Genomic DNA, 14,799 nt, shown 5'->3' with positions numbered 1-14,799 from the left:
TGACAGCTCCTTTGCTCCTTACAGATACACGTTAATGCCAATGCCTTACTTGAATCAACTTTCATGGATCCCACTTCACCCTCTTTACAATTTCACACTTCAGAGCTGAACACAAACTAGACTCCTCCACAGGCCTTTCTACAGGTCCAGTAAGCACTGATTAATGACCTCCACTTGCAAAGGAGGCTACTTACCTTAACCATGAAATAATGAATCCTATTGATCCGACAACCTACTGCTATAGAGTGTTATTGATCACCCAATCTTTGGTTAAAATGGTCCTCATTTAGCAATTTCACTGTTGCAAACACCTGGAGCAAAGCATGCTTATAATTAAATAGTTTGGGGGAGTTAAAGTGAGAGGTGATGGACAGAGATCTCAGGTTTACCCCATTTATTCTTTCTCCTGAGCTATTGTTTGTGTCAGGAGGGATATTGATTTTCTATAAAAATAAGAAAACAAGAGGCACCGAGGGGCTGCAGAAGGTCAGGCTGGGCTGGAGGAGGAGGGGAAGCTGAACACTCTGTCTCTGTCATTTGCCTTCCAAGAGAGGAATTTTTTCTTTACCGAGAGATTGGGTTTCAATTCATCAGCTTAGCCAGGCTCTCGACTGCCACTGCAGGCTGCTAGGAAAACAGCCCTCTTCCAGTGAGTAAAGGCAAGTGCACTACACACTCGAGAAGCGATGGCTACAATCCCAGGCCAACACACATCAGCAGCAAACCAGCAAAGTCACACAGAGCCACTGGGGGAGGGCAACGACCAGCTCAAGAAAGTGAAGTTACATCACTTGAGAGTAGATCAGACAAACCACAGAGCTCTCACTACTAAGCACATCATTCAAAGTCATTTGTCAAACAACTCTTGACCATGATTTGCTCTGGCTTCAAGTTAAACCCAGATCATTCTGAAAGCGCTCAGCTTAGACCAACACGAGGAGCTTCAGCACTCAATATATAATTTCCCTATGCTTTACTATGGCTGCAGGGAATCTCAGAGCACTAGAGGAGAAAGAAGGGCACGTTACCTTAGCAGTTAATTGTCACCCCTGTACAAGCATGCAGATGACTATTTAAACTAAGACCACTTGCTTCTTGTTATCACAATTATCAATGTCAGGCTTTGAGTCGTGCCATCACCCAACCTAGAAACGCGTTCCTGCACACCTTTCCTCCTCACAGTGTACACTGAAATTTGGCAATTTCAAATATTTCATTTCACATACACTACGTACATCCCCACAAGCAAACTTCCCATTAAATATACATTTCCAAAGCTTTCTCAGTGAATCAGTTTATTTCCTGAATACAGTAGGCTTTTGATCTGACTTAGAACAAGGAGCTCTCTTGAAAGCAGAGAAAATAGTGATTATTTCATCATTTAAGGAGATCTACTCCTACAAAACACAAAAATGAAACAGCCTCTAATTGCAGCAGGGGATGTTCAGAGCGGCCATCGGAGGAATTTCTTTACAGAAGGGGTAGCCAGCATTGGAAACAGGCTGTCCAAAGAGGTGATTAAGTTGCCATCCCTGGAGGTATTAAAGAGACGTGGATGTGGAAGTGACAAGGTTTAGCAGTGGAATTATAGTGTTAGGTGGATGGTTGGAGATGATGATCTTAAAGGTCTGTTCTAACCAGAATGATTGTGATTCTATGAACAGAAATGGAACCAATAAAGTATCAAGTTGCCCCATACATCACTAGATCACAGTGGACTGGTTCCAGGTACTGCAAGCTTTATTAGTCGCTTTCCCACCTTGTGATGCCAACATACCATCCTTTCTCATAGGTATCCAATTTTCTTCTCTCTTCCTCAGGCCATGCTTGTTATACAGCTGTATGAAATACCTCTCTCATGGTAGCAGAAAAAGGAGCAAAGCAGCAGTAGCAGAGCAAGAGTGAGGTAAGCAAAGCCAGTTTCACTTTGCTAGCAGCAAACCGCTATATTCAGAGCGGCAGAGACCAAGCGTGATCCTTCACTGCTGCAAGGGGCAGTCCACAGCAAAGAGGGTTATGTGTGTTTTTCTCTCCACCTTTGACACTCTTGAGTGAATCACAGCACAGATCACATTTGTGGTGTTGGAGAGGTCAAATATTCTGACCTCTGGATCTCTGAAGAGAATCTCAAAGACTTGGCAGCACAAGGCAAACAGCATACCAACACTTGCACAATAATTTGTTTGAAAGCAAGGTACACCTGAGACAGAACAAAGTGATATCCTCAGCATGGTCCTCAAGTAATAGTCTGACAAAGCTGTTTATTTGCTCTTCCAAATTCTGGCACAACTAAAGCCCAGATGAAAGCCTGCTGGTTTAAGTTCAAGTTTGACATGATGGAACAGACTCTGACTGGTAGAAAAAACCCTCAAGGAGCTCTGTCCATCACTGCCACATCAAGTAAGGGCATCTCTCAGTCCATCACTACTGACACACAACATTCAGGGGCTACTCAGCACACTTCCTTTTCTGGACTGCCAGCACACAGCACTGAAAAGATAAAAGTGTTTTTAGCAACTAATACCAAAAAAGGCATTCACTAGCATCTAGAAAATGCACATCTTCCCTCCTTTCTTAACCTAAAAAGAACCACTTTTCAATGGGAAAAAAAAATCACTTTTAATGCTTCTTCTACCCTCTTAACAGTTAGATACAATGCTGGTTCAATGAAAATGCACTACTGATCTCTAGGACCAGCACAGAGAGAATGTACTACAGCCTGTGCTTTTCACAGCCTCTCAGAAAGTACCTGTGAGGAGTTTGCACTTCCAGTTATTTTCCACAAAGCCCTCAATAACTGTATGCCACCTGTTCACTGACAAATTGCAGTAACTAGACAGCCAGAACACTTAAATGAACCCAAACACATGAACAATTACACCAAAGCAAACAATTATACTTCTCAAATTCACTGTCTCTGATAGTGTCTATTGTACTGAATACTTGTGAAAAGCATATGAGACTGTCACAAAAGTGGACTGACCGTTTCCTCAGTACATTCATATAGCTTCAGCAGTTTCAGGACTTCCTGAGACAAATCTTCCACTTGGCCTGTAATGCTTATCAGCCCCTAGAAAATCTACCCTCCACACCCCCCTTTCGTATACATACAAATCTTGATCTCCAAAATGTCCCACAGCAGTTTTATGAAAACAAACAAAAAAGTTTTCTATTGAATGTCTCCTGCTTCTTAAACAATGACAGTCCCTATCTCCTTTCTGTATGCCATTTGTTACAACTCTTCCATTTGACTCGCAGCAGTTGTTTCTCTTCTAAGCCCAAAAAATCTTTTTGTAAAGCAGGAGTTTTATAACACTGAACCTTCTATGCAGAGAATAAAAATCAAACTCAAAGGGAAAACTTCTCAAGAGTGATGCACAAATTCAGATCATGACATTTATGCTTCTCATTTTCAACTCTCGTACAAAACTGCATCATTAGTTCATCAGTTCTTCAAAACTGGACACAAATATAAGCCCGACTTCACAGTTCATAGATTTACCCTGCAAATATTCCATTTTACCCAACTTCTTTATCTTCTCACTACTTTCCTGCCACAGCCTGCAGGAAAGGTTCTGCCTGTCAGCACCTTATTCTAAATCCATAGCAGAAATGTAGAACTGCAATGAAGATGTTTTGACTGAGGTTCACACAGTACCTGCACAGAGGTCTAGCATTCATTGTCTGATCAGTTCTCTGTTACTGCTTATGGTAAATTCTGAAAACAAGAAACTGCAAACAGATCATATCAATCAGACAGCATAAGTACCAACAGTGGATTTATCTGCCAAACGTCAGGCCACAAGCATGCCACTTCGTAGCAGAAGGACCACAGAATTTTCAAAGAGCTGCTTGTGTAATACAAGCCAGAAACGTAACAACTGCTAGCTTTTCAAAGGAAGTGTTTGGGTCATCATCACGGCACTGACAGGAAAAGACTGTTGGGAAAAAAAATCTGAACTTTTAAAGTAGCTGAGGGATTTTCCCTACTCAAAAAAAGAGAATAGCACTGAATAAGTTTGGAAAGAACTTCTAAAGGCAAGGATTTATAAGTAGCTGCAAGCAAGGAAGCCATCTAGCTCTAGCATGGGAAAGAAACGAAGACCTCACCATTCAGACATATTTTCATCTGAGCCTTGCTTCTGTTCATCAGCTTCACACTCCATCCGCTCCTTCCTTCCCCCCTTGCTGAGGAAGGGCCTGTTCTCTCCCGATTCACAAAGGCCACGACTAGATGATGTCCACGGGGCATTTTCCTTCCAGCGTGAAAGACGCTGTTTCTTGGCTGACTTGAACCTGCAGCCCCTCTCATAGTTCCACTCTGACACCCTGAGCTTTTGCTGGAGACTGGCAGCCACTTCTGATGTCACGCGTTTGACTTTGCGGCGGCGCCTAAGAGGCCGGCAGGGTGCATTCTCTGTAAAGGAGTCTGACTCATGCCATGAGTGTTGCTTGCTCCTCAGGGTGGCACTGAGAGCTGGATGTCGTTTGACCGCTGCCATGTCATCAGAGTCACTGAAATTGGCTGTCAGCACCTCACGGCAATCCTTCACAGCTTCATCCAAGCTGGACTCAGAGGCCTCACTGTAGCAGCAGGCGTGCTCTGCCTGATGCGTGAAGTCTGAGCGTCGTTTGCGACCCCGCCTCTTGCGAAGCTGGCGTCGCTGCTGCCGTGGGCTTAGGGCCATCTCTTCCCATAGTTCGTCCAGCTTGTTTTGCTCTGAAGTCTGTTCTAAGGCTGAGGCCAAGTCATGCACAAGTTCATCCATTGGCAATGCCTACAAAAACGACAGCAAACAATTAGCACCAGACATAAATGCTGTCACAAACACATTGCTAGACTACAGCATACTATAGCAGTTACACACTTCAGTTGCCTGGGAGAAACAATGCAATATATCTGCTGTTTCTTGGGCTAACATTCACTCCTTCCTGTTGCAGGGGTTAAATCCTACTTCTACCCATGGTGGTGGAGATGTCACCACTGCAGCAGTTGGGTCAAGTGCTCCGTATATGAAAAGGCCTTATGTTTGTATCTTTTGCTTGGAAGGAATGTGTTCCGTTACACATCTTAAGGGTAAGAGAGCCCGCAACTAGTTTGCTACCTGGTGTGCCTATGTCAATTACTGTAAGCTACAAAGAAGGGTTAGCAGCTGCAGCAAGCAGATTGAAGTCTTCCAAAAAGTAGACAGGCAGTAAAGCTATGCACAAAACAGAAAGCAAAAAGGCAGTCTGCAAATCAGCTTCAATGCAGCAGCAAAATAAGACGCACGGGGTTCCACACTCCTAACAACAGTGTACGTGACACCAGGACCCAGCTGCCAGGGGCAAAATCCCCAGCCCTTCCACCTCCGTACTGCCAGCGAGCCCCTCCTAAGGACTTGGTCAAACTCCGACACTGCCCGTGACCGCCGGGCCGCCCCACCGCCGGCACTTTGGGCTCTCGTACTCCGCCACTTCGCTCAGAACACCCGCGGCCCCGCTCCGGAGCAGCACTGGCTTCCGCAGGCCTCCTCCTCCGTCCAGGCACCCGGAAGGCCGCACCGTAACGCCTCTCCCGCTCCCCGCTCCGAGAAGCCGGCGCTCTCCGACACGCCGCCGGGCAATCCGCGGCCCCGCAGGGCAGCTCAACGCAGCCCGCCGCGCCCCAAGGCCGGAGCGGGAGGGGCGTCTCGAGCGCCGACGCCCCACTCCGACCCCACCGCCGGGCCGCGGCCCCCGACCCCACTCACCGGGCAGCGCCCGTTCCGCCAGCCCCTCGCAGCGCCGCTTCCGGCCTTCCCGGGCCACTTCCTCCCCGCCCTCCCCGCCGAGGGGCGGGTCTGGTGCCGGGGGCCGGCCCGGCGTGGGGCGCTGCGCCGCCCGGCAGCGCGGCTGGTTGAGGGGTGGCGTGCGGCCGTGGCCGGACTGCTGCGGGCTGTTAGAAGCCGTTACAGACCGTTGCTTAGCGAGGAGAGGTGCCTGGATAGGCGTCCCTGCCCAGGATAGCCGCGTTCTTTCATGAGTCCTTCCATTCAGCCTTTTCATAGAATCGTAGTCCCAGATTCGCTGGAGTTGGAAGCGACCCTGAAAGGCCATCTAGTCCAACTCCCTGAAACGAGCAGGGACGCCTACTCGGTCACGGCGCTGAGAGCCCCATCCAGCCTGACCTTGTCTGTGTCCAGGGACAGCACGTACACTGCATCTCTGGGCAACCTGTTCCAGGCCTTCACTACCTTTATTGTAAAACCTTCTTTACACCCAATCTAAATCTCCCCTGTTCTGATTTGAAACCATTTCCCCTTGGCCTGTTATCACAGACTCTGGTAAACAGTCTGTACCCTTCTTTCTTATAGCCCACCTTTAGATACTGGCAGGCCACTTCCAGGTCTCCCTGCAGCCTTCTCTTCCCCGTGCTGAACAGCTCCAGCTCTCTCAGCTTGTCCTTGTATGAGAAGTGTTCCATTCCTTGGATCAGACCCTTCTTGGCTGGGGATGACCATGAGGTGTCTCAGTGCAGTGCCACATCAGGCAGGAGAGCTGTCCACGAGGCCCTGTCCCTGCAGGACTCGCTGCTGAGGTTTAATATCACCAAAACCACAACCATACTTTACCCAGATGAATATCCCACCTGTGTTTGAGTATTTCACCCTACAGATCACTTCACAGCTCTAGAGTCAGCAGAAATCAGGCCCGGTGCACAAGGCCTCTCCCGATGCTGGGCGCACAGGCATCCCTTGATTTAGTGGGTGTATGTTATCACTTGCCATTGGTTTATGAAGTTCTTATTTATGGAAATACCAGTCCCTGGCTTATCTGACCCCTGGCCTGCTTGTGAATGAAAGTAACACATGCCCTGCTGAAAGCTGGTGTTTCTTATTGATTTTTTGAAGATTTGTGTGTTGGTTGGTCCCATTGCTGGAGTCCCAGCCCATGTCTCCACAGACCATTAGCTGCTAATAGAAGCTGAATGTTCCCAGCTCTTGCCATGTGCTTCTCCTTTTTGCTGCTTGATTTTTTTTCTTTTTAATTGTAAGATGCTGGCGATCAGTATACTTGGTACCAAAACTGCATTTTATACTGAATTTGTGTATCTGGATTTGTATATCTGGAAATACACTGAACTTGTACATCTGGATGGAACTCAGTTTTGTTATTTTCTAAGATAAATCTCTCTGTGCAATTTCCTTGTCCTTAAATCTGCACCTCCTTCCGTCACAGCATGTGCCTGTTATCTCCCCAATTTATGGATCATCAGCAGCCATCAGAGTCAAGCCAAGTGTGGCCCCAGTTCCATTTTCTGCAGCATTCCCTTTTGTTTCTCGTCTTTCCGTTTATTTAATCCATGTGGCAGCATTCATATTCAAGGCAATATTAGTTCATTTTTCAAGTCATATTTTACAAGGCAGTATATGAAAGGATTTGTTGAAGCCCAGATATATTATGTACATGGCATTCTCTTCATTTGCTAATTTTGTAAATTAAATCAGAGAAAGTAATCAGGTTTGTCTGACATGATTTGTTCTCTATAAATCTATGCTGCTGCTCGTTGCTCAAAGATCTATTATCCTTTGCATTTTTACATTTTTTTCCTGCTTCTACTTATTCCTTTATGAGGCCACAAACAGAAGTTTTACTGAAAGGGTGATAATTGCCAAGATCATGACTTCCTCCCTGCTTCCCCCTGACACCATGCTTGCTTTTCCCCATTTCTCTGGCACCCCCCCAGTTTGTCAAAAAATAACGGTAAGAAAATCCTTACGTTTGTGGCTGATTCCTACACCTTCTGAAATGATCATCATTCAGCTTCACTGAGATCTCTCCTTGCTGTTTCTCCAACTCAACCTTTATTCTGAGCTGTAATTTTAACATTTTCATTACCTTTTTGTTGTCTGAGAAATTTATGTGGAAAAGAAATATTAAAAGAACAAAAATGGCCATTTGATAAATCATGTTTATCTCATTCCTAATGTCTGTCTTCAGTTTAGTTACTTTCTCTGCACCAATTCATCTGTACTTGTCTGTCCTTTTGTCTTCTTAACCCCTTCAATTGCAGTACCTCACTCTATTGACTGCAGCATTTAGTTTCCTATTTTCAGTACAGAGGTTTTCTTTTTACTCTCAGATCCTAAAATCTAATCCTGTTTTACCACTGCAATCCTTTTCCATGCTTCAGGACATAAAGCATCTACAAAATGTCTGGGTTACAAACTCCCCTGGTGGGAAGGTTATTCTGTAAACATCCACTTCAGAGCTTCTTACCTCTTCATTTCAGCTCTGTGCTGGCTGTAGTACTGAGCAGGATAACAAATTACTCAAACAGTTGTGTAAAAGAATTCCTGTGCTCACACGTCCTAAGGAGACAGCAGCAGATGCCCACTTTAATTTCTCTTTTTCTCCATTCATTTTCCTGAATAGTTCGGTGCTGTTCTGTTGGTCAACAAGAGTTTTACAAATCGTATGATTTTTAAAGCACCTGTCAATATTTTTGCAAATTTCACCATTTCAAACTAACTTCCAAGAGATGTCAGCAGCCTTTTTCCTGACCTGGGAGAGACAGGGGATGTTTTTCTGGGAAAGTTTTGGTGGTAACAGAATTGCTTTTGCCTTTTGCAAGGGTCACAGGAACTAAAATGGTGCCAAAACAGGGCACTGGTGTGTATAGGGAAAAAATGGAAAATTGTCAGTAGGAGTTGGTGAAATATATTGGGGAAGAAGTGGTAATCTGGTTTTGAGCTGTTTATGATATTTCTGTTCTGTCTCACAAAGTCCACTCTGAAGTGGAACAGTGACTATAAATTTTGAATCCTTGCCTGAGTCCAACTTCACCCCACATCCCCGGTGAATTATTCAATCCCTCTGTAGTTTGCAGTTTTCCTGCACAAACAACAGGGACTGGCCTATTTTTCTCAGCACTAATTTTGCTTGTAAAAAGCTGTAGGGATGCAAAATGTTCAGGACTTGAATCCTGAGTGGATTATTAGCCTTTCCTGGGCTTTGCACATGCAGGCATCTTTCTCCTGCCCAGAATCTGTAGTCACCAGCACTAAACTGTTGCTGGGACTTGATATAAGAGAGAAGATGCTGCTGGCGAGGGACGTTCCTGAGGTGAGCAGTGAGGGAAGGTCTGCAGGATGCTCACAGCAGGGATGGCCTGGTAGGACAGGATGAGTAAAGGGGTCGTTGCTGTACCCCAGCAAACATTCTGCATGGTCCCATGGTGCTTCTCAGCAAAACCTTCCAGGGGTTAAAAGGAAAAAGAGAGAGACAGAAAGGGGACAAGAGACAAAGGGAGGAATAAAGTCAAAAAATGTGCCGTGAAGCTTCTTGCAGCAAAATGCGGAGAAAGTCATTTCCAACTTCTTTCATCTTGGAGATGAAGCCACTAAATAAAAGGGCAGCGCAGAACACAAGGGCTTTTAATCTGTCTCATCTCCTTCATAATAACTGCAAATTTTCCCTGGGCTCCTGGGAGTGAGCCTCTTTCCTCTGTCTTTGCCTTATCTCCCCCCTCCATATTTCACAGCCGGCGCGGCTCCCCTCACTCGGCTGCCCCCGGCCCAGTCTCCGCGAGGCCTGTGGGAGCCGCCAGCTCCCAGGGCCTCATTGTTCCCGGCTTGGGAGGAAGCTCAGAGAGGGAATTGAAGGCAAGTCAAAGGGAAACAGCATCATCGCTGCTTCATTAATGGGAACCTTTCAGCAGAAAACATATCAGAGCGAGGTCTTTTCAGAGGCAGTAATTAGCAATTTGGAGCCTTCCCCCCTCAGGAGATGCAGCTGCGATCTAACAAGTGGGAGCAGTGCTCGCCTCCTTTTACGCTTCATATTTATTGTTTTCCATTTTCTCCATCTTCCTTCCATTGTCCAGCCTCCTCCTCGCTGCCAGATAAGGGCCCTTTATTAATCGCTCCCTTTTAATTCTTCATTAATGATAATAACTTTCTCTGGCGCATGGAGAGGAGTTAATCTTTCCTGGGTATTGAGAAAGGACAGGGCTGAAAGGGAGGGAGTGAAGAAGTGCACGATGGACAAGGCTGCTCCGCCACGTCTCCCTCCCACCCCACCACCCGGAAGGAGTTTCTGAAGACTTTGCTGTTGAGCTGCAAGATGCCCACTGGAAGGCTTTGGGTGGTCAGTTTGGATTTGGTGGGCCGTACCCTGGCTCAGAGAGCAGGCCCTTACCAGGAACAGGTACACTTGGGGCAGATGGAGGGGCCTTCTTGGTGTCTTTGTGAAAAAAACAATGTCTCCTTTTCACTATGGACTGTGTCGACTTGTCTTGTAGGAGTGTCCCCTCAGGCACCTTAAAAGTCCAGTTTCCCAATAGCCAACACTGTCTGCATTTAAACAGTACTTGAAAGTAGAAAGGAATTGTATGTGGGAGGCTCTGCACAAGACAAGACCTCTCTGGTGCCTCCCCCCAGCATTTGTCAGAGCCCGTGTCTGTGCCTTGGCTCACTCCCATCTGGAGGTCCAGGCCATCACTAGGGACATCTGTGTGAGGTTACTGCTGGGCTGGCTCAGCACTGGCAGCCTGGTAACAAAAGCAGGATGAAGATAGCAGGGATGGGAGGAGGCTGCCATCCAGGCTGTGGACATGGGCACAGATCTGTAACTGTTGAATACCAGCCACAAGAACATGGCTAGGGAGGACAGAACTGCAATATGCTTATACTGCCTCGCCTCCTAGAGTTTTATACCACTGGTTCCACAGGGCCCCTGCTGGTAAAGGTCACACAAGTATCTTGCCTTCTAGTGGTAGACATCATCCCTTCTTGGGTAGCTGGATATGCCGCCACCCCATTACGAATATTTTAGTATTCCCAAAGACAAAGAAAAGGGGACGAATGTTACTGTTGCTAGTATAGGGGGCTCCACCACCTTACCGAGGAGCAGCAGGTTGGCAATGCTGGGAAATTCTGGGAGAAAGGAACAAATGTTCCTCCTTCATAAGAAGAACCCAGGAACTTCAGTGTAGAAGCTCAAACCCATTATCTGCTTACTGTTCTACACACATCAGCTGCTATTTCTGTAACACGCTCTGAGGCCTACATTTATGTTCTTCTGAGTAATGTTTTGGTGTTCATTTAGTCCCAATAATCAGGAACAATCTGTCCTGTGACAGACCTCTGCTTAATTTGCAGTGATCCTAATAGACTAAGGTCTAAAAGAACTTTCTATCTCTGAACCTGAAGCAATATAGAAATGAGGGCTGACCAGTCTGCAAACATTGCATTTTGACGTCCAGATGGGTCAAGCAGCCCCTGGAATGTTGTTAAACATGATTGGCTTTTAAGGTTTGTTGTTTGTTCACAGCACCTCTGCATGAAACTTTGCTTCCACACAATGAATGGAAAGAAGTACTTCAAAACATGCATCTGTTCCTCAGATTCAGGGAATTGGATCTTCCCTGGTCTATCAGTGCTCCCTTGCACAGTGGAGATAGAAAGACCAGAGGTAAAGAGAGCCAAGAGGTATGTGGAACCTGATGCACAAGAGAGCCAGCCTTTTTACAGTACTGTAAAGAATATTTGATACATTTTACTTGACAATTGCCTTTATTTCTCCACAGATCACTGGCTGCTGTAGGACTGTAATAGTCTTGGTTCTTACAGACGGCTGCCTGTCCTCCATTCCATTACTGGTTTAACAACGGTGGCCTCTGAGCCACCCACAGGAGCACTCATCAGTCTGCCAGCAGAACTTGGGCCCAACTAAAAAGAAACATACTCATCATGGCAGCAAAGAGCTGGCAGTAGCACTGGTGATGCTGGTGGGCACTGGGCCATCATGGATGTTAACGCTGTGTGGCAGAAACTCAATGCTAGCTTGCTTCCAGCAAGAACAAGAGGTGTTTCACAAGTAAAGGGCCTCAAACAGAGCCAACTGCAGAGATCACCTACAAGGACTGGTGAAGCCTCGAGGAGAGTGGAATAATGCCTATTTCAGTTATAATAACTGCAGGTGTTGCATCCTGAAAGTCCTCTTGCTCCTCTCCTGTTGTCCTTGCAACTTATCATTATCTTCCTGTTGCAGTGAGAACAACTGGAACACAGGAGCACAGCAGGTCCTCTTAGATAGCGCTGCAGGGCACGTCACAAGTCTGCATAAAGCAGCCAAGAAGGGTTGCCAGAAGGCGTCACTGGTTGTATTGTCATCCCTAATTTGAGGAGAAGATGAAGATGTTCTGCTTGTGTATGTGAGAACAGGGCTGGCTGTTTCAGCCAGGGGCAGTCATTGGAATAGTCCTGCATGTTGGTTGGTCTGGGCTTGATGTTTTATCTTTACACAATGAGCTATTATGCACATGGGATCCATAAACAAGCAGCTTTAGAAAGCAACCAAGATGACAACGTTTCCCAAGTCACAAACGGTACTAAAACATTTGCATGCAACAGCAGCTGGATCCCTGTTTCAGGCTGGACTTAAGGTTCCCCTGCCCTGCAGATCAGCCTACAGCCAGGACTCTCCCCCCTTGTCTCTGTGTACTTGCTTATCCCTCCCACCACTTTTCTCTTGCACTACGTATTTTCCTGTTCCTTGAGTTTTGAGTAGATCTGCTACAAGCCCCTGCCCCTTGAGCAGATCCTGCTTGCTGCCTTGCCTGGCTTGCCTGCTGGATTCTGTGGCTTTCTCTGGCTGTTCCCAGCGCTGCACCCAGGCAGCCCTCCTACCACCTCATGCAGTGGCCAGGGGAGCATGCAGGGCTGACATTGCCAAGCCTTTTGGAGGTTTAAGTGCGCTTCATGGCAGGGAAGAAGGCGGTAGCATGGATCTGCAGGGAGGGGGAGGGGAGCAGCCTGACAATCCCCTTCGAATTATAAACATATCCTCTTTAAATACATTTCTAAGGATAACATTTGTATTACTGCGTCCTGTGGCTGCTGATAGGGCCCTGCTTATCGCCTTGGTCTCTCCTCCTTTCTCTGGGCCCTGCTGGGAAAGGTCCCTATCTGGAGCCGAGCTGGCAATCCTCTGCCAAGCAATTGTTTCAGTCCAGGGGAAAAATTAATTTCTGCCTATCGTTAATTGAGAGAATTGTGTGGAGAGCTGGGAGGGGGGCTGGCAGGGGGAGTGGGGGATGGAGTGGGGAAGAGAGAGATCGTGTTATTAACAGTGTCCCTTTCATAACCAAATACCCTGATTTCCATCAGTGAGATGAGAGGCTCATTACAGCAAGAAGGTGATTAGAGAACTTGGAAGAGCTATCAGGCTGAGCAGGAGAGTGCCAGAGAATTCGGGAGGGACTCCCAGCAGAAGGGCAGCTGCTCCAACCAACCATCCCCTCTCACCCTCACTGCCTTCCCCTCCACCCCTCCTCTCCCTGTCGGACCCAATGACCCCCTTCACACATCTCTGGAAAAAACTGCAAAGTTCCAAAGATCAACAGTTTTAGTGGCTGAAGAGATGCTTTGTGTGGTGACAAAGCCTGCACAGTCAGGACTGAAAACCCACTGGAGTTGCTGAGGTCCTAAAGGCCCAGCTGACAGTCCATTTTAAATGCCTTGCGCTAACACTCAAAGAGGTTCCAAAAACGTTGGCCTCCCTCCAAGCTACTTGGGGAGGTCACGTATGGCTTTTCAGAGTATCTCTCATTAGCAGATTCCTCAACAGGTGGCTAAAAACTAGAGCTCTTGACTGTCTCACTCACTCACAGAAATTATATACAGGTGGAAGAAAACTACCCCTGATGTTAACGTGAACCAGTTTTTACACCGCTCTTTCCATGCACGACTCCTCTATTTCCCCCATTTGAGAGGTATCACTGTTGTGATACAGCCCACCAGCCCCCAAGCCATCTCATGCACCATGTGTATGTCTTCATGAATTTGCTGTCCTTCAGCTCACAATCGCTCCCTTGACAAATAGCTACAGAATCCCCTTGATTCCTGACATTGCTAGAAATAACTTTCTCCCCCTCCGGGAAGGTAAGCAGCCTTGAAAATTCATCCAGCCCACATAACACAAGAGGATGGGGCTCAGATAAAAAGTTGAATTTCTCCTACCCTACATATGAATGATACAATGGAAAACATCCATCACTTTAATTTTCCTTCTTTTTTTATAATATAAACCTTTGGCATCCCAGACAAATTTGCAGTGGACAGGAAGATAATAAAGATTCTACTTAATTAATCTATGTAACCCATTACTCCCATTGTTAACATTAGTTAGTGCTTTAGTTATGAGGATTTTTCTGTTATTAGTCTATTTTCAATGCTGTATTTAAGATTTACAAAAATCCTGCTCTGAAATGACAAAGGGATCTTTGGTAAGTTCCAAACTGAAGAGAAAAAGTGTAAGAGAGAAGCTGAAGTTTCAGCTATGCATCTATAGATTGAAAAAATTGCAGGGACTGAACTCTCCCTTCCTTTGATGAAAACCACCCCTCTAAGGTAGGAGTGAGGGCACAATGTCTCATTCCTTAGACTCCAGGAAACTCAGTCCAGCAGAGCACTCACAGTAAATAAGTGTGAAAATAGAAATGCTTTTAATTGGGCTTCTTTTCATCTGAATCACACAGGAAAATGTGAAGGCAAACAGAAGTGTTCAGTTTCAGAGTATATATAACTCTCCATAAAGTAGCACAAACAGTGTCTCCTAAGTCCTACCCCATGCAGATCTCTTACCTCTTCTTAGCCTAATCCCATCTACCCATGACCATGTGTTGAGCTCCAGTAATCTCCAGCTCCTCTGGGATATCCAGACAGCATCCAAAGCAGACCCTCCACACAAGGCAAAGCCTCACATTTTAGCACTAGGTTTCATTCCTGTCAAGTACCTGGAATGCACAGAAGGGGACTCTTGGAGAGCTAGCTG

General features: G+C 46.3%; 1 protein-coding gene across 2 annotated transcripts in view; it reads right to left on the bottom strand.

Annotated features, from left to right (window-relative positions):
- The window catches only part of GPATCH2L (G-patch domain containing 2 like), a 40,973-nt gene extending 31,298 nt beyond the window's left edge, over window positions 1-9,675 (bottom strand). Inside the window, exons 1-2 of one of the 2 annotated variants that reach the window (XM_048949006.1) lie at window positions 6,341-9,675; window positions 4,111-4,778 (exon numbers count right to left, since the gene is read on the bottom strand). In XM_048949006.1, coding sequence (XP_048804963.1) covers window positions 4,111-4,778; window positions 6,341-6,445 — 773 coding nt within the window. In that variant the 5' untranslated portion in view covers window positions 6,446-9,675. The remainder of the gene's footprint in view (window positions 1-4,110; window positions 4,779-6,340) is intronic. The other variant, XM_048949005.1, reaches the window with a different exon arrangement.
- Between the last annotated feature and the right edge of the window lie 5,124 nt (window positions 9,676-14,799).

The sequence above is a fragment of the Lagopus muta genome, chromosome 6 (genome assembly GCF_023343835.1).
Source record: "Lagopus muta isolate bLagMut1 chromosome 6, bLagMut1 primary, whole genome shotgun sequence".
NCBI classification, from domain to species: domain Eukaryota; kingdom Metazoa; phylum Chordata; class Aves; order Galliformes; family Phasianidae; genus Lagopus; species Lagopus muta.
The sequence above is the reverse complement of the archived record's forward strand: the minus strand, read 5'-3'. Positions and strand labels throughout refer to the sequence as shown.